The sequence below is a fragment of the Syngnathoides biaculeatus genome, chromosome 6 (genome assembly GCF_019802595.1).
Source record: "Syngnathoides biaculeatus isolate LvHL_M chromosome 6, ASM1980259v1, whole genome shotgun sequence".
Taxonomy (NCBI): Eukaryota; Metazoa; Chordata; class Actinopteri; order Syngnathiformes; family Syngnathidae; genus Syngnathoides; species Syngnathoides biaculeatus.
In genome coordinates, this window is record NC_084645.1 from 8,251,312 (window position 1) to 8,273,933 (window position 22,622).

Consider the following 22,622-nt stretch of genomic DNA (forward strand, 5'->3'; position numbering starts at 1 on the left):
TGGTCAGAAAGGAACCCAGTTTTGTCATAAAAGTCCGATGTGCTATAAATAGGCAAATAGACATTTCTCTTGCATGACAACACGCATTTACTGTATGTACCACGAACCCGACTTGTCGTCATAAAACATTACAGACTTCATTCAGCAGATCAGTGATACACTAACAAAGTGAAAGTTGCTCTCCTGCAATGTACTGTATAAAGCACTGATAGTAATGAAATCAATCTCCGAGAAGATACTTCTCCCTCACTTACCTTCGAACATACAGTCTTGCATTTGCTGGTATTGTCCACACTTGGTTGTACGCGCGCTCTTCCACGAGCCTTAATCCATCGTAGACACTTGAACTGTGCTTTAGGCTTTGGTAAATGAATCAACTGGGCCCCTTGTAACCCAGCAGGATATCTTTCATCAGAATTGAGAGTTCCTCAAGCGCATCTGAGGAAAATTTTGTTTGTAACATTAACTTTTCCAAGCGCAAGCGACCGATAATCAGAATTGCTTGTGGGACATGATGACAAGAGAGGCGTGTCAAGCCAGGGGTTAAGAGAATGCGGCTATGTGATTGGCTATTATTGTACGAGTGATTGACAGGTTGGAAAGGTCCATTGGTCGGGCGTGCTAGATCGTACTGCAGCTGTCAACAGGCAAGAGGTGGTGGGGTACATCCTGAACTGGTTGCCAGCCAGTTGCAGGGCACATCGAGACACTCACAATCACACCTAGGGACATTTTAGAGTGTCCAATTAATGTTGGATGTTCTGGGGATGTGGGAGGTAACTGGAGTGCCCGGAGAAAACCCATGCAGGTACGGGGAGACCATCCAAACTCCACACGGCCGGGGCCGGGATTGAACCCGAGTCCTCAGAACTGGGATGCGAACGCTTTAGCAGCTGCTCCACCGTGCCGCTGAAATTTAACTAATTTATGATCAATCATGGGCAGTGGGTGGCAGTGTGTGCAATTACTTTTCCACACAGGACTATTTAGGGTTGAATGTTTTTTCTGCCTTAAAAAAAACATTTTAAAGTTGCATTTTGTGTTTCATTGTCTTTGACTAATATTTAAATTCACTTGATAATAGGACAACATGAATACAGTAAAAAATCAGGAAGGGGTCAAACACTTTTTGATATCGATCTTCATTGAACATCAAAGCTGTGTTAGGCTTTCATAAACACAAAAACTTTGGTACGCCTCTGTTAATGAGAGAAAAACCCACAATGGTCACGGAAATAACTTTAATTTGGCAAAAGTAATAATACAACTATCCAATGAATTTCAAACATTGCTTTTTAATTGAAAACAAACTAGACCCATTTTTAAAACAATTGTTTTAAAAACAAACTCAAACAGCCTTTGAAAAAAATTCCCTAATATTTTGTTGTGTAACCTATTAAGGCAATCTAATGATTTTTGTAGCTTTCGGTGAAACTTGTGCATCTGTCAGCAGGTACTTTTTTGCTCGTTGTCTAAGGTTTGAAGGACACTTTCTCTAGACGTCTGGTTTTAAATCATTCCACATATAATCATTAGGCTTTAGATTAGGGCTCATAGAAGGACTCTTCAGAATAGTCCAATGTTTTGCGCAGTTATTCTTTGGAATTTTTAGTGGTTTGTGGGTCATTATCCTATTGGAAGACCCATGGCCTGCAACTGAGGCAGTTTTTTTTTTTTTAAACACTTGGCGGAACATTTATCAATACAATATCTTGATAGCCTTCAGATTCCATTCTACCCTGCACAGGTTCAACACACCCTTTTCTAGATGCAGCAAAACAGTCCCTAACCCTAACACAACAGAGCCTCCTCAATTTTTTACAGTAGAGGGCAGTATTCCTTTCTTGGTATCCTTCATTTTTCAGTCTGTGAACATAGAGCTGATAAACATTGCAAAAAAAAAAAAAAAGGTCCAATTTTGTCTCGACTGTCCATAGGACATTCTCCCAAAGGCTTTTGGGTTCGTTGTCATCCAGTGTGCAAAATTTCAATGTCACTTTTTTCATTAATTTACTTTTAACAGAGATGGGCAGGACATTAAGAACCTCACGATTTGATTTTAATTTCTTTTGATTGTGATTTGATAGATTATTCAGGGTTGCAATTGAATCCAATAGCTTGGTCCTATTGAGTCAGTAAGAAGTAGAAAAATACTAATCGCTCAGTTTTAAATGAGTGTTAATGCCATGCAAACGTCACATGTAAACATTTCTCTTGAAGCCCTTACATGTGGAAAATATTTTATAGTGAATCAGTTTCCTCAAATGTTTTATGTCTGAACAAACGCAGGCAGCTTTGACCACTGTCAGCAACAGACGTGTCTCATCCATTTATATTACATGGCTTATTAAAAGAATCAGATTACAGCAGGGGACGACCTTTTCGACTGAAAGAGCCATAAAGGCAAAACATTTTAAAATGTAATTTCAAAAGAGCCATACAGTGTTTTAAAAACTAAGTACAAGTGTATTATTTGTGCATTTATGTAAGACCAACACTTTGAAGAGTATAATAAATTAACATTTTTTTAAATAACATTGTTACGCTGTTGCTCACCAATGATGACAAAAGTACTTTTTACCATTAATGCGACAGCTAGTGCTGCAGGGTTTTGCTGATGGCTTTGGAGTTCATACATCGTCTGATTAAGCTTCACGCAGGCGTTAAGACTTCCATCCGTTCGTGAACGTAATTCAATTTGATTTACCATCATGCTGGTACGATGATGAACAGTTCTTGCCGACAAAGGCGTGTCTTTTATTTGTTTGATTATCTTGTCTTTATGCGAAGTTGGCAAAATGTTTATAGCCAACGTCGAATACAAATGTTTTGGCATACTCCCCATCTGTGAATTTAAACACACAGCAGAACCCTCCATCTCCATAAAGGTTGTCCATTCTTGTTGAAAACTTCGGTACTCCACTTTTTTTTTTTTTTTTCTTTGAGCGACCTTTGTCAAAAGCCTTTCCATAGTTATTTGTTCTGACACGATCCATCTTCTGCATCTGTGGACTTCGACTAGCACGCAAAAACTAAGGCAACCCCATTAGGCCAAACTCTTTGCATCATTTGCGTTGCCGCCAATGTTTGCCTCCCACACCAAACTACAGCAATTCCACCAGGACAAACCTCTATCTGACATGTACCTGAAATCACATGTACAATATGTCGTTATGAGGGATCAGCGAGCCCTATGCAACCACCAAAAGAGGCAGGTATGGCTCGCGAGCCATAGGTTCCCGATATTACAGCATTTACATTCCATTCAGAACTCTGGAGAACAATTTCTTTTTTTTTTTTTTTTTTTTTTTTTGACAAATTAACATTTTTTTAACTCCACAAAATATACATTGTTAACCAAGCCAACTATCAGCTATAAATTTGAAAGCCCGCTTCCAAATTATTTTTAACCGTACAATGAAATCCCAATCTTTTTTTTTTATGTGCAAAACTTAATAATTGCTTGCATAATATTCTTTTACAGTGCATGCTGACAGCTGAATCATGCTCCTGATCAATTTTATGATTATTTTGCTCCCTGTATTTAAAATATAGAACTAGCTTTTTGTGCACCGTATTGTCTGTGCCTTCATCGTTGATGGTGTGCCAGTGTCAAATTTTAAGATTACACACCATCACATTGTGGACTATTTGATTGAATGAATTTTAAAAAAATTCACAGGTATAACTTTTGTATCATCTTTCTGGTGTACTCAGGAGCTTTGCCATGTGATTGGGAATTTGTTGAATTGATAGCAGAAATTAATTCCTGTTGATGGATAGAAGAATATTGTCGGCGGATTGGAACTTGCTTTGCATTCTATTTGTTTACCAATATCAGCGAACATCATGGTCCGGGGGGATTCCAGTCTAACATCATCTGTCAGCCTATCCATTACCACAGCAAACAGGAAGTGGCTCAGAGCTTATCCCTGATGCAGTCCCACTTACATCTTAAATTATTCTATCACACCTACGGCACACCTCACCTATGTTCTGCTGCCGTCATACATGTCCTGCAGTACTCTAACATATTTCTCCACCAGACTTATGCAAGGAGTACCCCAGTTCCTCTCTTGGTACTCTGTCATAGGCTTTCTCTAGATCCACAGAGACACAAAATAGCTTCATCTAACCTCATCCATAATTTTCCACTAGCATCCTCAAGGCAAATAATACATCTGTGGTACTCCTTCTAGGCATGAAACCATACTGTTGCTCGCTGATACTTCTGTCCTCAGTCTAGGCTCCACTACTCTTTCTTATAACTTCATTATGTGGCTCATCAAATTTATTCTTTGATAGTTCCCACAGCTCTGCACATCGCCTTTGTTCTTGAAAATGGGAACTAGTACACTTCTCCATTCTACGGGCATCTTCTCACCTGCCAGAATTCTGTTGAATAAGTTGGTCAAAAACTCCACAGCGACCTCTCCTAACTGCTTCCATCCATCATCCATCATTAGGACCAACTGCCTTTCCATTTTTCATCCTCTTTAGTGCCTTTCTAACTTCCCCTTACTAATCATTACCTCTTCCTGGTCCTTCACACTTGGCTCTTCAACTCTTCCTTCTCTCTCATTTTCTTCATCTATCAACTTCTCAAACTTCTCAATGTGCGTTCATCTGAGATGACACGCTGTGGCGACCCCGAAAGGGACAAGCCAAAAGAAACTTACTTACATCAACTTCTCAAAGTATTCTTTCCATCTATTTAGCACACTACTGGCACCAGTCAACACATTTCCATCTCTATCCTTAATCACCCATACCTTCTGCACATCCCTCCCATCTCTATCCCTCTGTCTCACCAACCTTTTCTCCTTCTTTCGTGTCCAACCTGGTGTGCATGTCATCATGTGCTTCTTGTGTAGCCTTGCCCACCTCAAACTTTGCCCTACGTCGCATCTCAACATATTCATTTTGCCTCTCCTCAGTTCTCCCAGTGTCCCACTTCTTCTTTGCTAATGTCTTTCCTAGTATGACTTCGTGTATTTTGGGGTACCACCACCAAGTCTCCTTCGCCCCTTTCCGGCCAGAAGACACACCAAGTACTCTCCTGCTTGTCTCTCAAATCACCTTGACTGTAGTAGTCCAGTCTTCAGGGAGCTCCTCCTGTCCATCGAGAGCCTGTCTTACCTCTTTCTGGAAGGCCGCACAACATTCATCCTTTCACAACTTCCACCACATGGTTCTCTGCTCTACCTTTGTCTTTATAATCCTCCTGCCCACCACCAGTCATCTGACACACCACCATCCTATGCTGTCGAGCAACACTCTCCCTTACCACTACCAGTCAGTAACCTCCTTCAGATTACATCGTCTGCAGAAAATATAATCCACCGGTGTGCTTCTACCGGTGCTCTTGTAGGTCACTCTATGTTCCTGCCTCTTTTGGAAATAGGTTTTCACTACTGCCATTTCCATACTTTTTCCAAAATCCACCACCATCTGTCCCTCAAAGTTCCTTTCCTGGATGCCGTACTTACCCATCACGTCTTCATCGCCGCAGTTTCCTTCACCAACATGTCCATTACAATCTGCACCAATCACAACTTTCTCTCTATCTGGAATGCTTCATCAAGTTCCTTCCAGAATTTCTCTTTCAACTCTTGGCCACATCCCATAGCTGCTAACCACATTATACATAACAACCTCAATTTCAAATTTTAGTCTCATCACTCGATCTGATACTCTCTTCACCTCCAAGACATTCTTGGCCAGCTCTTCCTTTAAAGTAACCCCTACTCCATTTCTCTTCCCATTTACTCCGTGGCTGAATAATTTAAACCCTGCTCCTAAACATCTAAAATGCAAATTAAAAAAAGTGAAAAAACAGATGCAGGCACCTTAAGTGCTACCAAATGTTTTCATGACATTAAGGTAGTCTCTTATTGGTTACAGTAGTTAATACCAGAAGTTACGAGTACTGCTTACACCGGTACAATTAATCTGAACAAAGCAGCACAAATAAGCTAAAAAAATTAGCAAAACAGGTCTTTGTTGAAATAATACCTGCTATTTCTGTCTGGATGATCTTGAGCAGAGGTCTCAGGTGTGTTTAGTCACAGGCCAAATTGTAGTTATGGATTAACTCATAGGGCCATTATAAAACTGTATTCAACTCTAGGTCACATCCTACCTGTGGGGCATAGCTGCTAATCACATTATTAATAGCACCCTCAATTTCCAATTTTCAGCCTCATCACTTGATCTGATGCTCTTTTCACCTCTAAGACGTTCTTAGCCAGCTCTTCCTTTAAAATAACCCCTCCTCAATTCTTCCCATCTACTCTACGATAAAATAATTTAAACCCTGATCCTAAACTTCTAACCGTATTACCTTTCTACCTGCTCTCTTTGCACAATATATCAACCTTTCTCCTAATCATTATGTGGCTCATCAAATTTATTTTTGTTTTAAAGGTCGTCATCCCTATAAACATTCTAAAATAGATATTGTAATGAAAAATCCATATAACATTATTCACTTCAATGTCTGTACGAAAAAATAAATGTGAGCGGAGAGCGCGTCATCCATGCGCAAAGTTGCAGAAGTGTCATTCTTCGATATCCAAGTGGTCGCCGTATTGGCTGCAATCACTGTCCGTGACATCACCCGGACATTCGGCAATGAAAACATGGTGCACCCTACTATGGGAGACGAACAGACTCCTTCTGACACTGAAGCTCTTTTCGAAAAGGAGAACACCACACAACCGAGTAAAGTTACCACAGCAATATTAAACTATTGTATCAAGCCATATTCAGATGATATGCATTCACGGCTAAACCACCTCCCCGTCTGATCCATCGCGACTCATCGCAGCCGGCCTGTGTGGCTCATTTTCGAGGTGGCTTATCACAGAGCTGAGCAGTGCTGTTTTAGTTGGTTGTTCATAGCTGCCGCAGTACACGATGAACAACACCGTCGAGCCAGGGCGCTTTACTGCGTTGTCGCTGCACGCGGCTGAGTGAGACACTGTCGGCTGCGTTCTTAAAAGCCGCCATCGTCCGCGAGCCCCACGCATAGCCTCTGCCGAAGCCGCACCGCCTCAGCTGGTGAGGCTCATTTTCGACGCCGTGGTGGCTTATCATGGAGCCAAGCCGTGCTGCCTTAGGGGGTGGTTCATCGACGTCGCAGTATGCGATGAACAACACCGTCGAGCCGAGGCGCTTTATTGCGTGCATGCAGCTGAGTGAGGCATTGTTGGCTGGGTTCTTCAGAGCCACCGCCATCCGCGAGCCTGAAGCGCAGCCTTCATTGGCGAAGCGACGCAGCCGTCCGACGCGCACATCGACATATTTCGTATGCAGATCTTTTGTTACTTTATGAGAGACCGATTACGTGGTCCGCCCAAACTTATTTTTTTTAGTAGCTGTATACACACCTACCTGTTATTTGGAACCCACGAAGCTCTCTTTCCTCTGCACCCTGTTTAGTGTTGGGACAGCCCCTCCTCAGATGAGGAACTTCTGTTCGAGAGGAGAATGCGGGCTGTGTCTGTCTCACTATCTACAATCCCTTCTGGCCACATCTCCACAAATCCTTTATTTATTTATTTATTTTTTAAATTTAAATTTCCTTAGGGTAGTCCAAACTTAAAGAGCGGTTCGTGCGACTAGTTTCTTCATACAGGATGCATCTTGATCCTGTCATTGCGAACAAAGGCTTTTTTTTTTTCTTTTTTCTTTTTTTTTTTACACAGTATTAAATACTAATTGGTGTGTTCAATACCTTTTCCTTGTCATTTCACATTGTTACACACAACCTAATTTGTAGCATTATTTTTGTGCATATAGATTACTTTGGTTGTTCCCAACATCTGGTGAAATTTTCATGTCAATAGCACCTTTGAAAGTATATTTAGTGAGAAAATGTTGAGGTGTTAAATACTTTTCATCTGCTATACAGTGAAGAAAGTAAGTATTTGACCACCCTGCTACATTGCAAGTCCTTCTGAGAAAACAATGGAGGGGTCTGAAATGTTCTTCGTCGGTGCATGTCCACTGAGAGAGAGATAATCTAAAAAGAAAAATCCAGAAATCACAATGTATGACTTTTTAGCGATTTGTGTGATATAGCTGCAATAAGTATTTAAACCAGCGCATGTCAAAGCCTGTCTTAAGTTTGCCAATGGCCATTTGGATGATACAGAGGAGTCATATGAGAGGGTTTTGTGGTCAGATGAGACCAAAATGGAACTTTTTGGTCATAATTCCAGCAACCATGTTTGGAGGAAGATGATGAGTTCCATCCCAAGAACACCATCCCTACTGTGAACTATGGTAGTGGCAGCATCATGCTTTGTTTTATTTTTTTTTCTGCATATGGGACAGGATGACTCCACTGTATTAAGGAGAGGATGATTGCAGCTGTGTATTGTAATTTTGGTGAACGACCTCTTTCCCTCAGTCAGAACATTGAAGATGGGTTGTGGCTGGGGCTTTCAACATGACATTGATCCGAAGCGCACAGCCAGGAAAACCGAGGAATGGCTCCGTACAAAGCATATCAAGGTTCTGCGTGGCCTAGCCAATCTCTAGACCTAAACCCAATAGAAAAGCTGAAGAGCTGAAACTCCACAAGATCTGTGTGGAGGATTCGGCCAAAATCCCTCCTGCAGTGTTTGCAAACCTGGTGAACAACTACAGGAAATGTTTGACCTCCGTAATTGCAAGCAAAGGCTACTGTACAATATATTAAAATTATTTTTCTCAGGTGTTCAAATATTTATTTGCAGCTGTATCACACAAATAAATGTTTAAAAAAATCATACATTGTGATTTCTGGATTTTTTTTTTTTGGGGGGGGGGGGATTATCTCTCACAGTGGACAAGCACCTATGATGAAAATTTCAGACCCCTCCATGATTTCTAAGTGGGAGAACTTCCAATACAGCAGGGTGTTCAAATGCCGTAGTTTCCGAACTATAAGGCGCACCAGATTATAAGGCCCACTGTCGTCTTTTGAGAAAATTAAAGGCTTTTAGGTGCGCCTATAGTGCGGAAAATACAGTACTTATTTTCTTCACTGTATGTTAGGCCATAGAACCAGACTATTCATGGATTTAACTCTTTCTACTGGTGTTGCTCTCTCAAATATTGTGGCCAGAAACAAATGCTACCACCTTTTTAATGACTTCTTCTCAACTGACTTAAAGGTGCAAATTGTCAATGCTGTGTATACAGTAAATGTGTGAGTGTGTGTTTGTGTGTATTTATGTATGTCTTAATTTATAATCATTTTAAGAATTTTGGTCTTTCATCATTCACGCACATGGCAGTTTTTGGTCTAATTCCATTTAAAGGCAGAAATCAAGTGTCATCAAAGCCACATCCACACTGGCTTCAAGGCACATTCATGGCATAGAGGGAAAACAGAAGAGCTTGATTTATTTGCCTGTCCTTTCAGACAGAATTCAACAAAGTAAACAGTGTCTGAAACGTACATTTATAGCAGATAATTAGATGTGTTCACATCAGTGTAACTGGGAAGATAACATTCAACTTAATGGCATCTGGGCAGTGAGTCTTTAATGTTGAACTTCAACTTCTCTATTTTATTTGCCTCTTTTAAAGCTCTAATACACCATAGTGCATACAGTACATTGGCAGTGTGAAAGTGCCTTAAAAAAGGATGGGAACATTCTCTCAATCTGACTTTTTGCAGTGCCTTGCTGGTGATGCTCCAAGACACTTTGGTCCCAGCAGCCGTGTCTCCCATGTTCTCTGAACTGGTCATGAAGGCAAGTCTCGTGATTTTACAAACCTGAAGTCTAATTGGAACTAATGAGACATGTCTATTTACTTAGTGCCTGTGGAGGCTGATCCGCCACCTACCGGAGAACATCAACACCATTAACCTTGATCGGATTTTATTCGATGTCCACAATATCATGAAGGTTTTCACCACAGAGAATCTTCAGCAGCTCAAGAGTGACATTCCATACAGGACCCTCAAGACTTTACTACACACCCTTTGCAAGCTTACTGGGGCTAAGGTAAAAAGCCTTTATCGCCTTGAATCAATGTTTTTTTTTTCTTCCAGACTCCTCTGTTTTAAGTAAAATTTATTTTAGCACTGAAGTGGACAAAGAATAAATATGAACCGCAGTAGCTAAGGGACATCGGCGAGAAAATGCCACAGTGAAGTACATAAGAGTTGTTCAGACTGGTTTCCAAACAAAAGACTGTTCCCATAACTTCTCATGTATAATACACTGAATGTAATGTGCACCTCCAAATCAACCCTAAAAATCAGGAAAACCCTTCTATGTATGAAGTTGTTTGCTTTTGCTAAATTGTTGAACTGTAATTTATTTTCAGGTCATCTTGGTATTGATTTGTTTTTGTAAATGGAGATCTTGATCTTTTGCTTAATCACCAGATCCTGGAGCACCTTTCAATGATCGAGAACCGTAATGAGTCTGAATTAGAGGCCTACTTAAGGCGGGTTGTCAAACACAGTAACCTGTTTGGTAGCAAGAGTGACCGAGGTAACGAAAAGGGTGGTCTGCTCATGGTGAGTAACACTAAACACAAATGATTTGCATGCATTAAGTGGTGCATTGTTTACAAGCAATAAATTCATTCAAAGAGAGTAGAGTTCAGTTGAACTATAAATGAAACTGATTTTATATATATATATATATATATATATATATATATATATATATTTTTTTTTTTTTTTTTTTTTTTTTTTGTGTGTGTGCTGTGTTTCTTGAGGTTCAGGGGAATATTTTCCAGATTTGAACTGAAAATAGGTCATCTACGTGAATTGTATAGCTGCATAAGGTGCAGGTGGATGTGGCTCAAGTTCTCGGCCAAAACAAAAATGCAAAGACATTTTTATCTTAAATTTGTACATGTACTTGAGCGGTCTGGTTTTTTTTTTTCTGCATGAATAAAATGTATTTTGCCTCTTTGTGCTCTTCAAAGTTTTCCATCTTATATAATTTGTTAAAAAAAATTATTTGCCTGGGGATCCCCCCACGCACTTTTTTTTTTGGTCACCTTTTTCATGATTTTAGTGTTTGCATGTCTGAGTAAAACATAGCAGTCAACAGTTCAATACACCACATTTTTCTCGTCTTTCGGTTTGCTACTGTTAAAAAAAATGTATAAAGATTGAGGTAGAAAAAAAAATGCTGGTTGATTTATGTTATTCTTCATAGACTTTCAGTTTCAGACATTTAAAACGTTATTTGTTCCTAGGAGGATGGGATGTCAAAGGCAAAGGTCCGTGACATTCTGGCTGAAATTTTTAAGAAGATTGGCTCCAAGGAAAACACTAAAGAGGTCAGTTTGATCATTTTAGCAAATCTTAAAAGTCTTTGGAATGTCTAATTTCTTAGGCATATTATCTTATCTAGACAAAAATATATGTTCAAGTGTACCATAAAATCCATATCCTCTTCAATGTTTTTACCAAAAAATGTTTATGAATTAAAGTCTGCAAACTTTGACCTAGTTTCCCTTACCTGGAAAAACTACTAATTCAGGGGGAGTAGCCTCTGACGTCACTGCAGGGATGAGGATTAGCATGGAGCCTCGCTGGTTTACACCTAAAAAAAAAAAAAAAACACTCATTTTGTGAATTCCCCGGTCAGCCTTCTGTCATATGCAGTGAACATTTCACCCCGGACTCTTTTACTGGTGGAGTTTTCAATGTTAAAACTCGGATCAGTGTCTACGATACAGCCAGTTGCGACACCTGAACAGATCTGTGTTGCTAAAATCACGAAATGGGAACTTGGATCAGGCGCTGAACTTGGACACGCTTCGACAAAATCAGCCCCTCTCCCATAGAAAGTAACAAAACTGCGAAGAGCTTTTGTTAAAAGACAAGTTGCAAAGGTATGTTTGTTTTATTTCCTGAAAACTTTGAACACTGTTGACATGGTTGAACGAAATATGCACGTCTAAGTGAAAAATATTTTATTACCACAAATTGTTTGACCATTCACAACTAGTAAAACAGGATAATATTGTGTACAAATGGTGACACGGTGGTGCTGGAAAATGTTAGCCTCACAGTGCTGAGGACCCATGTTCAATCCCAGCCCTCCCTATGTGGAGTTTGCATGTTCTCCCGTGCCTGCGTGGGTTTTCTCCGGGCATTCCGATTTCCTCCCACATCCCAAAAACATGCAACATTAATTGGACACTCTAAGTTGCCCCTAGGTGTGATTTGAGTGTGGCTGTTTGTCTCTGTGCCCTGTAATTGCCTGGCAACCAGTTCAGGGTGTACCCCGCCTCCTGCCCGTTGACAGCTGGGATAGGCTCCAGCACTTGCGACCCTTGTGTGGATAAGCGGCTTAGAAAATGGATGGATGTATACAAACCTTTTATTTGTTTGTGCAGGGTTTTTAATTTTCAGAAAATACTACATAGTATTATAACAAGCTGTATTACAAATGAGTCACTCACAGGAGACCTGTTTGCAATTTATCAAAAATAATTTGTGCACATGAAATGGATTGAAATGAAACTGCTTTTTCTACACATTTTTTTTTCTTTTATAAACTTTGAACGTTATTTTTCTAGATTAATTACAGATGTTGCAGGAAGCATCGTCTGCGCAAGAGGTTGACATCAAACCAGCAGATGCTGAATCTCCATCTTTGGTCCATTCCAAAAGTTGCCAGACTGATGAAGTACCTATTCGTGAAAATGGGAGACATCTTTCCGACAGTAGAAAGAATACTGCAACATGTATTTCTACCTCAGGTGTTCTCAAAAAAATCTTATTGAAGACCAAATAATAATTCTGTGCAAATTTTATGTAAAATATTATATAATATAAGCATACCGTTCAATAAAAACGCTGATTGTAGTTCTGTGGTGTAAGTTTACTTCATATACAAACATATACATCAGCATTTACACACAAAAAAAATCATTATGTAGACCAATTAAATCGCGTGTACTCTTGTCCCTTTGGATTAGGAAAGGTGTCACGACTCTTTGACACAGCAGGATGGAAGTGGCACGTGGTTATTTCTGCCAAAAATTCCCCAACACCATGTCACAAGCTATCTATAAGCAGTATGTCTCATTAACCTGAAAATATATAAACTTTCAGAATGGGACTTTGTTTGAACAAGCATTGATTGGACAAATGCTGCTTTTAGCAGGGCGACAGAGGCGCAGCTGCAAAGCGTTGGTCTCACAATTATGTGGACCCAGGTTCAATGCTGGCCCCACCTTTGTGGAGTTTGCATGTTCTCCCTTTGCATGTGAGTTTTCTCCACGATGTCCAGGTCCTTCTACATTATGACAGCTGGGATAGGCTCAGCACTCCCGTGACCCCTGTGAGGATAAGTGATGAAGAAAATGGATGGATGGATAAATGTACAGTGAAGAAAATAAGTATTTCAACACCCTGCTATATTGCAGTTTCTCCCACTAAGAAATCATGGAGGCGTCTGAAATTTTCATCGTTGGTGCATGTCCACTGTTAGAGGAAAAAGAAAAATCCAGAAATCACAATGAATTTTTTTTTTCACAATTTGTTTTATACAGTTGCAAATTAGTATTTGAACACCTATCAGCTAGAATTCTAACCCTCAAAGACCTGTTAGTCCGCCTTTAAAAGTCCACCTCCACTCCATGTGTTATACTGAATCAGATGCACCTGTGTCAGGTCGTTAGCTGCATTAAGACACCTGTCCACCCTATACAATCAGTAAGACTCAAACTTGTAACATGGCTAAGACCAAAGAGCTGTCCAAAGACACCAGAAACAAAATTGTACAACTCCACATGGCAGGAAAGGGTTTCGGAGATATTGCCAAGCAGCTTGGTGAAAAAAGGTCCACTGTTGGAGCAATCATTAGAAAATGGAAGAAGCTAAACATGACTCAATCTCAGAGTGGAGCCCCATGCAAGTTATCACCTCGTGGGGGTCTCAATGATCCTTAGGAAGGTGATGAATCAGCCCAGGACTACACGACAGGACTTGGTCAATGACCTGAAAAGAGCTGGGACCACCGTTTCCAAGGTGACTGTTGGTAATACACTTCAGACATGGTTTGAAATCATACATGGCACGGTAGGTTGCACTGCTTAAACCAGCACATGTCAAGGCCCCTCTTAAGTTTGCCAATGAGCATTTGGATGATACAGAGTCACGTGAGAGAGTTTTGTAGTCAGATGAGACCAAAATGGAACTTTTTGGTCATAATTCCACTAACCGTGTTTGGAGGAAGAGGAATGATGCGTTCCATCCCAAGAACACCATCCCTACTGTGAAGCATGGGGGTGGTAGCATCATGCTTTGGGGGTGTTTTTCTGCACATTGGACAGGACGACTGCTCTATATGAAGGAGAGGATGACCACAGCCATGTATTGTGAGATTTTGGGAAACAATCTTTCCCTCAGTCAGAGCATTAAAGATGGGTCTTGGCTGGCTCTTTCAACATGACATTGACCCAAAGCACACAGCCGGGAAAACAAAGGCGTGGCAGCCGTACGAAGCATATCAAGGTTCTTGCGTGGCCTTGCCAGTCTCCAGACTTAAACCCAAACGAAAATATTTGGAGGGAGCTGAAACTCCAAAATCCCTCCTGCTGTGTGCAAACCTGGTGAACAACTACAGGAAACGTTTGACCTCTGAAATTGCAAACAAAAGCTACTGTACCAAATATTTACATTGGTTTTCTCAGGTGTTCAAATACTTATTTGCAGCTATATCACACAAATTGTAAAAAAAAATCATACATTGTGATTTCCTGATTTTTGTTTTTAGATTATCTCTCTCACAGTGGACATGCTGTTCTTCTTCTTTGCCTTTCAGCTTGTCCCGTTAGGGGTCGCCACAGCGCGTCATCTTAGATGAATGCATATTTATTTGACAGTTTTACGCCAGATGCCCTTCCTAACGCAACCGCACTGCATTTAGCCGGGGAGAGAATCCTACAGCACCTGGTATTCCCAGGCAGACCCTTCCATAATTTCGAAGTGGGAGAACTTGCAATGTAGCAGTGTGTTCAAATACTTATTTTCTTCACTGTAAATGTCAAAAAGCTGGGCTGATTAGGAAAAATCACAATTTTTAAATGAGCTCTCACTCATGCTGTGGAAAATCCAGTCGCTGCCGATACTGTTGCCTGAGTTGTAAAAAGGCAACCTCCAGTACCCATGTGTTCAGACAGCTACCAATAAATCCTGGGTGCTCCGTCATGCACTGTAGATGGTCTGGATAATCACCCATTTTCTGTTCACATTTCCAAACTTCTACAGCTCAAAGACCCATATCAGTCCACTAAACAGAACCATGCACCCCTTTTATATTTGTATTTTAAGCATTTAGTGCCCAAACAAAACCACAAGATACTGGTTTACAGCTTTCAGTATAAAGTTTTGCGGTTTTGCTCATGACATCTTGGGAAAATTTTGATTAAAATGAGGTTTGGACGGCTCTGGGTACTGTCTGGTTATGGCATCAGTTTACAACAAATTATATTCACGGTGAAGCAAGGTATCACCGGCTATTGCTTTCAAATTAACGTGGCAACATTTTAAACGAATTTTGTTCATTAAAATCCTTGTGAAAATATACCAAATTAGACTGTGGACTACGTTAAATGTTTTTTGGTGCGATAATAAACGGGCCTTGTACACTCAAATTAGTGACCCACATCATACTCCAGATAGTTTGTCATACAAGCACAGGCAGATCCATCGGGCTGTACAATGAACGGCCGGGTGGTCGCAAACCTATTTGCGAAATACACAGTGTTTGCATAATTTTAAAACAAGACCGAAAACTTTATGTACATTCAGGATATCGAAGCCTTTACTATTTATCAGTTTATGACTAACTAAACCAAACAGAAACTTCACAAATGCTTACCAGTCTTTGTTTCCAACAAGAGGCATGTCCTGCTCCTTGCATGCTCAGCTCTTTCTTCATGGGCAGCCATTTTGTAAGCATTTGAACGTGTATGCTGTCTAACTGGCTCAAATTGCTAACCTTTAATGCCTTTATAAAGTTCGTATTCTTCACCGTCTCCGTGGGACCCTTCAGAATAGTGTTCATCACTCGAAACATTACAGTGCATTCCAATGCTCGCCATTGTTGTCATTGGTTCTGAAGTCACGTTCCTACTAGACTGTTTCCGCATCATTTCCATCCTTTCCAGATGTGCGATCATTTTTTACCAGTAATCGAAAAATAAAAATGTTTCCTTCGTAACTGATTTCAGATTTGAATTCCAGATGAAAAAATGTATAATACTAGCAAAAGCTGCATTGAGTACCTTCCATACACTTCAGTATTTCAGTTCAGAAATTCAAACTTGTATTCATTTCGCACAGATTTCACACTGACTGACATTTATGTTTCTTTTAATGTTGATTCTCACGGAATTTATGAAAAACCCAAATTGAGTATCTCAGAAAATTTGAGTATTGTGGAGGGGAACAATATTGAATTACACCTGGTGCCACACTCAAATCAGCTACTTAACTCAAAGCACCTGCAAAGGTCTTTAAAGTTCTGTAGGTTACACAATCACGGGGGAAGACTGCTGACCTGATAATTGTCCAAAAAACAATAATTGACATTATACACAAGGAGGGCAAGATACCTCAGGTTGTTGCACCATAGTCTGGCTGTTTACAGAGCTCTGTTTCAAGCACGTTAATAGGGAGGTGAAGGAAATAAAAAGATGTGGTGGGTAAAAAAAACTTTACAAGCAGTTTGGGTAGCTACACCCTGGAGAGAATTGCAAAACTAACTCATTCAAAAATGTGGGGGAAATTGACGAGAATGAACTGAAGCTGGTGTCAGTGCTTCAGAAACCACCATGCACGGACATGAAAGACTCGGCTTCAGCTGTAGCATTCCCTATGTCAAGCCACTCCTGAAGAAGACGACAGTGTGTGACGCGTCTCACCTGGGCTGCTGCTGAGAGGTCCAAAGTTCTGTTCTTTGAAACTAAATATTGCAAGTCTTTTGGAAATTAAGGTCCCACAGTAATCCCCGCAAATAAGGTAACACTGTATATGGAGAAACCACACGGATGTGGAGAGAACATGGAAAACTCCACACAGGTGGCCGATTTGAACCCCAGTCCTCAGAGTTGTAAGGCAGATGTGCTATCGTTTGCTGTGTTTGTGAATGGTTTTTAAATATCTTCTAAATATCCCTAGGGTTTAACAGAGCTGTATGAGTACAAACAGAAGTGTTCCGATGTGGACCTTGAGCCCTTCCTCAAGACCGCATCCCCATTCTTCCAGAGTTACGTGGAGCGAGGCCTTCGCATGATCGAATCGGAACGAGAAGGCAAACCTCGCATCCAAAACCCAACAGGTGGAAAGTGCAGACAAAAATTGTCACTGAGCTTTACGGGCAGATTGAAGTGTAAAGTAACGTGGTTTTTGCAGTGATTGCACAGCATGTTGCCGACAGGAGTCTGAGCAGTAATGACGACGATCTGAAGCCAGCGGTCTACTACGAGAGACTCAAGATCCTACGACAGAGACAAGGCCTGGAGAACACTCGGGTGAGTTTCTCCTCCCGTCACTCCTACCAATCTTCATTTTATAACTGTTTAACATGAGAGAAGTGCATTGTGAAATGTAAGTTTTCTGTCAGTTTATAATCGCCGATTTTTAAAAAATATGGTTGCAAAATGGGACTCAAATCTTTTCATCGTTTTTAAACAAAGTTCACTGTCATATTTTACATTTTTTTATTTTACATATTTTACACTCCTTGAACGCTGGCAGCTCGATCAATCGCACATAGCCACCATCAACATCCAGATGCATTTGGGAATCTTACTCTGCGGCAGACGAATAAGTGGCAGGACAGATACAGGTTGCAGGTTCCGCCTGTGTGCTCAAAGTCACAGGACTTGACGAAATGTCTTCCATTGGGCTTCCCTTCCTGGACAGATATTCACACTAGATATGCCTGCCCCACTAATTGTTCTGCATATATGGTGGCCATGTTGGGAAGGTCATCACTACCATGAAGGCAATGACACGCTACTCTTGATTACATATACAAGAAACAAAAATAACAGTATTGTAGTAGTTGTCTGGCACTCTCTGCCCTAATGTCGATGTTTCAGCTCACTTGTAACTTGAATACACTGTGCATATACACACAGCAACATCAGTGTACTTTTTTTTTTTTATATATATATATATAAATTGCTGCTCATGCTATGGTGGGGAAACAAATATCAGAAGTTACTCACTATTAAAGGGCTACTGTCATGAAATGGATGATTTTTAGTATGTTATTAATGAAAAAACGTCAGCTAATATGGGTCCTAGTGTTTTTTCACCACAAAACATGATTTTGACGTATACAGCTTTTTGTAACTCCCGCCATGAAAATCCTCTTGAGGGATTTGTTTTCGAGAAGAAGCAGGAAGTGACGTAAAGGATACCGGGGCCCCCTAGTGGACTCGTTTGTTTCCATTAGTTTTACCTCCGGGAAGGTAGCTCGTTGTTCCTTCGTGTTAGCCAAAATGCCGACTCGTTGCAATGCTGGACATTGCTTGAACACTCGGGAGAATGGATTTACCCTTCATAAGTTTGCAAGAGACCCGGTTCGTCGTGAAAAATGGATTGCACGGGTGCAGAGGACGAGAGCTTCGTGGGTTCCAAATAACAGGTAGGTGTGTATACAGCTACTAAAAAAAAAAATAATAGTTTGGGGCGGACCACGTAATCGGTCTCTCATAACGTAACAAAAGATCCGCGTACGAAATATGTCGATGTGCGCGTCGGGCTGCTATGCGGACGGCGGCGACTCTGAAGAACCCAGCCAAGAATGCCTCACTCAGCCGCGTGCGCGCAGTAATGTGGCTCGACTGTGTTCCTCCGACTACTGCGGCAGCTACGAACATCCCCCTAAAAGCAGCACGGCTCGGCTCCATTGTATGGCACCACGGCGCCGATTGGCTGAGGCGTCGCATTCGGAGTTCACGGCTTTTGCGAAGGCTGTGTGTTGGGCTTTGCGGACGGGGCCGGCTCTGAAGAACCCAGCCGAGAATGTTTCACTTAGCCGCGTGCGCGCAGTAAAGCGCCCCGGGGCGACTGTGTTGTTCATCGCGTACTGCGCCGTCTATGAACAACCCCCTAAAGCAGCACCGCTCGGCTCCATCATAAGCCACACTGGCCGGCTGCGAAGAGGCGCGATGGCTCATCTCCACCGCAGAAGTGGATCGGATGGCGATGCGGTTTGGCCGTGATCGCATATCATCTGAATATGGCTAGGAACAATAGTGTAATATTACCCCGAGGGCTCGAAGCAATACTATAATATTCACCCGGTAACTTCACTCGGTTGTGTGGTGTTCTCCTTTTCGAAAAGAGCTTCCTTGTCAGAAGGGGCGTGTTTTGTCCGGGTGACGTCACGGACGGAGCATGCACCCATTATGGTGACCACTTGGATATCGTAGAATGACACTTCTGCAACTTTGCGCATGGATGACGCGCTCTCCGCTCACATGTATTTTTTCGTATAGACATTGAAGTGAATGTTATATGGATTTTTCATTACAATATCTATTTTAGAATGTTTATAGGGATGACACCTGGGCTTTATGTATGTGAGTATTTTCAGTGTGGTATTTGTTGATTTTTTTTTTTTTTTTTTTTTTTTTTATTTTTGTGATAAATTACTGAGGGTCGTGGCCCTGGTTTTGGTCCTCAGTGGAACAGTGAAGCAACTGTAACATTGTTGACGAGTTAATACAGTAGTACACAGAATTAACTAACTTAAATTTCAGAAAGGGTCAATTAAAACAGAAAAAAATATATTGTACTAGATATTTTCCTGGTTTATGCATTGGGATTAGCCTTTGAAGTTAATCATGAAAAATGAAGTGTCACAGGCAATGATTTTAGTCTGGGTTTTTTTCCCAGAATGTGATTACTGAGAGGAAGATGTGATTCATGTAGCACAGCTTGAAGCAAGCATGAGATGCAGGTGGAGATGGGCCAGGCTCATTTATTGCCGTCACGTTTTAATGCCTTTGCTGTTTGCATGTCTGAATTTACTTGTACATGGAAGCCCACCTGAAGAATAGGCCATATAGTTCGTGTTTAGACTCAAACACTTGTCTTTTGCACATCTGTTGCAGAGTATGAGTGGGAGTGATGATGAACAACAGCGACCCCCAATCTCCTCTTTGCTCTCATCCAAGCCATCAGTGGCGTCCTCCACTGACATGCTCCATAGCAAGCTATCACAGCTCAAAGAATCCAGAGAGCTCTATCAGCAGGAACACAACGTTAAGCCCCGCTCATCGTCAAACGTACACACTCGGTCAACCTCTCCAGCGGCCAATCTGGGTGACCTGAAGAAACGTCTGGAGCGTATCAAGAATAACCGGGAATAGAAACGCGGCAATTCAATCATCTGTTGGTAGAAACCAGTTGCATCTTTGTTTTATGGCACATTGTGTTTCTCTTCCTACTCCAATAGATGGACGTAAGCATTTGGAACCTAAAAGCCACTCTTCTCATGTATAAAACGTCTTCTAAATTCAGTACATAATTCATTTTTTTTTTTTTTTTTAAATTCTCATCTGTCTGCTTAAAGCTACATTTACTTACGTTTTATGCAAATTGCACAGCTGTCTCAACTGAAGGGAGCCATTGTTTTTATCCAATTAAAAAGTTGATACTTTCTCTTGGCGTTTTCAGGCTGTTTTGACTGTGAATGACAAGTTGCACAGTCACCCCCTGGCCTTCGATTGTTGCCCTTCATGATGTGCCGAGCCATAATGGCATGTGTTGATGTCGACTGTGCTGTGTGTGGGCCAGAGGTGAAACAATATGAAAGCTCGTATCACAGTCTTTGGTATTATCATGAGATCCAACCATCCATCTGAGTGGGGTCACAAGTGAGCTGTCTCCTATACAGGCTGACTTTGGGCAAGAGGCAGACTACACTGAACTGGTTGACAGCATCATATTACTAAGAACACGATCACAAGTGCACACTCGGAAAACCTTGAAAAAGTTTAATTTTGGATACAAAGAAAAATAAATAAAAATACCAAATTGGCAACGTAATGTACTTTTGGTCAGTTATTGTAAACTGCAGCAACCAATGTAAATTACCATACGTGCAAAATCCTTGAGATTCTAGTGGTCTTTATTTGAGGTGGGACTCTAAACATTTCTGTAACAAATTAGCGGCTGTGTTCTCAAATTAAAATTTGTTTTACACTTCAATTAGCTTTTGGTCTATGAATACATATTAGTAAACAAATTGCAAAATTCAATTGAAGCATTTTCCATCCGGCTGCTACATTCTGATTTTGACAGCTATAGGAACAAGACCAATCTGAATTTTGACAATGCAGCAATTACAAGGCTACAACTCTATATTAGTCAAGCTAATATAATGGGTTTTGGTTAGCTCAAGACATTTTGTTCTTCAGTCTCCAAGACTGCGTTGTCTACTACCTGAGGGCTAAAGTCGCATATAGCTGCACTTGAGGGATTACAGTATCGATAGTTCTCCCTAAACTACACAAAGACTATTCTGGTTTTCTCCATGGATCCACATTTGCCGTTCATGTGAAATACGTAGCCCACTCGTTGCTCCTCACCCGTTCTCGCCATTGTAGCGGCCAAGCACATCTTGGCATATTAACTATGACAAGGATAATACAATTTTTACTGTTCATCTTTAGCGTGGACACTGTGAGTGCCTGTAAATAATGTTTGTATGTACTAATGTTTTCGTTTCACACTCGGTTCTTTGGAGCACGACTCCAAAGCTAATATTGGCGTCACAAAAAGTGCTTCAAAACAACTCTTATGTTCCGCTCTTCATCCCACTGAAGGAAATTCTCGCTGCCCGGGGTGGAAAGAGCATGGCATTACATGTGGTTGTTTTGATTTTTGTCATGTAAATAAAGTTTGCATTGCATAAACAAGATGCTGAATCAGACAATTTTTTTCCCTAGGGTTTTTTCAAGTATTTGTATTGTCTGATTTAGAACTTCTTACTGGTTTTTGGACAGGGAGTATGTGTTTCAAAATGGATTTCAATGTAATTTTAAATGAATGGATGCATAATGTGTGAGGAAAAAGTGGATCCTTTAATTTTAAGAGTTGGTTAAATGTCTTAACTAAATCACAAGAATGGGAACTACATAACTACCACAAATGTTTTTGTACATTTGAAAATAAAACTTTCACAGGAAATCAAGGACAAACATTTGAAAAGAGACAAAGTGAACCCTTGTTTTAGTAACTGGTTGACCTTCTGGCAGCATGAAGCTCAATCAAATGTTTTCTGTAGTTGCAGAGCCAATGTGCACAAATAAAATTTGGACTGTTCCGCTTTACAAAAATTGCAATTACCATAAAACTTCAAACATTCAACAAGAACGGGTTTCATGGCAAAACAATGAGGAAGCTGCTGTTGTCAAAACAAAAAATTAAAAATAATGTATGTTTTTACATTTGCTGAAGAGCAGTTAGATGTTCCACTGCACTACATTGAAAATGTTATGTGGACAGATGACACCCAAGTTGAATTGGGTGGGAGGAACACAATGCCATGTGAGGAGGAAAAAATGCACCACACATCCAACCAATCAATGTTTTACACTGCTTATTCTCATGAGTTGGG

At 40.8% G+C, this 22,622-nt stretch overlaps 1 protein-coding gene across 3 annotated transcripts in view; it reads left to right on the forward strand.

Moving 5' to 3' along the window:
• Positions 1-21,921, forward strand: part of ckap5 (cytoskeleton associated protein 5) — a 108,300-nt gene extending 86,379 nt beyond the window's left edge. For 2 of the 3 annotated variants that reach the window (XM_061821761.1, XM_061821762.1), the window contains 7 exons: positions 9,674-9,749; positions 9,816-10,004; positions 10,391-10,525; positions 11,218-11,301; positions 17,162-17,321; positions 17,396-17,514; positions 20,113-21,921. In XM_061821761.1, coding sequence (XP_061677745.1) covers positions 9,674-9,749; positions 9,816-10,004; positions 10,391-10,525; positions 11,218-11,301; positions 17,162-17,321; positions 17,396-17,514; positions 20,113-20,370 — 1,021 coding nt within the window. In that variant the 3' untranslated portion in view covers positions 20,371-21,921. Of the gene's footprint in view, positions 1-9,673; positions 9,750-9,815; positions 10,005-10,390; positions 10,526-11,217; positions 11,302-12,549; positions 12,824-17,161; positions 17,322-17,395; positions 17,515-20,112 lie in introns of those variants that run through there. The other variant, XM_061821763.1, reaches the window with a different exon arrangement.
• The last annotated feature ends 701 nt before the right edge of the window (positions 21,922-22,622 follow it).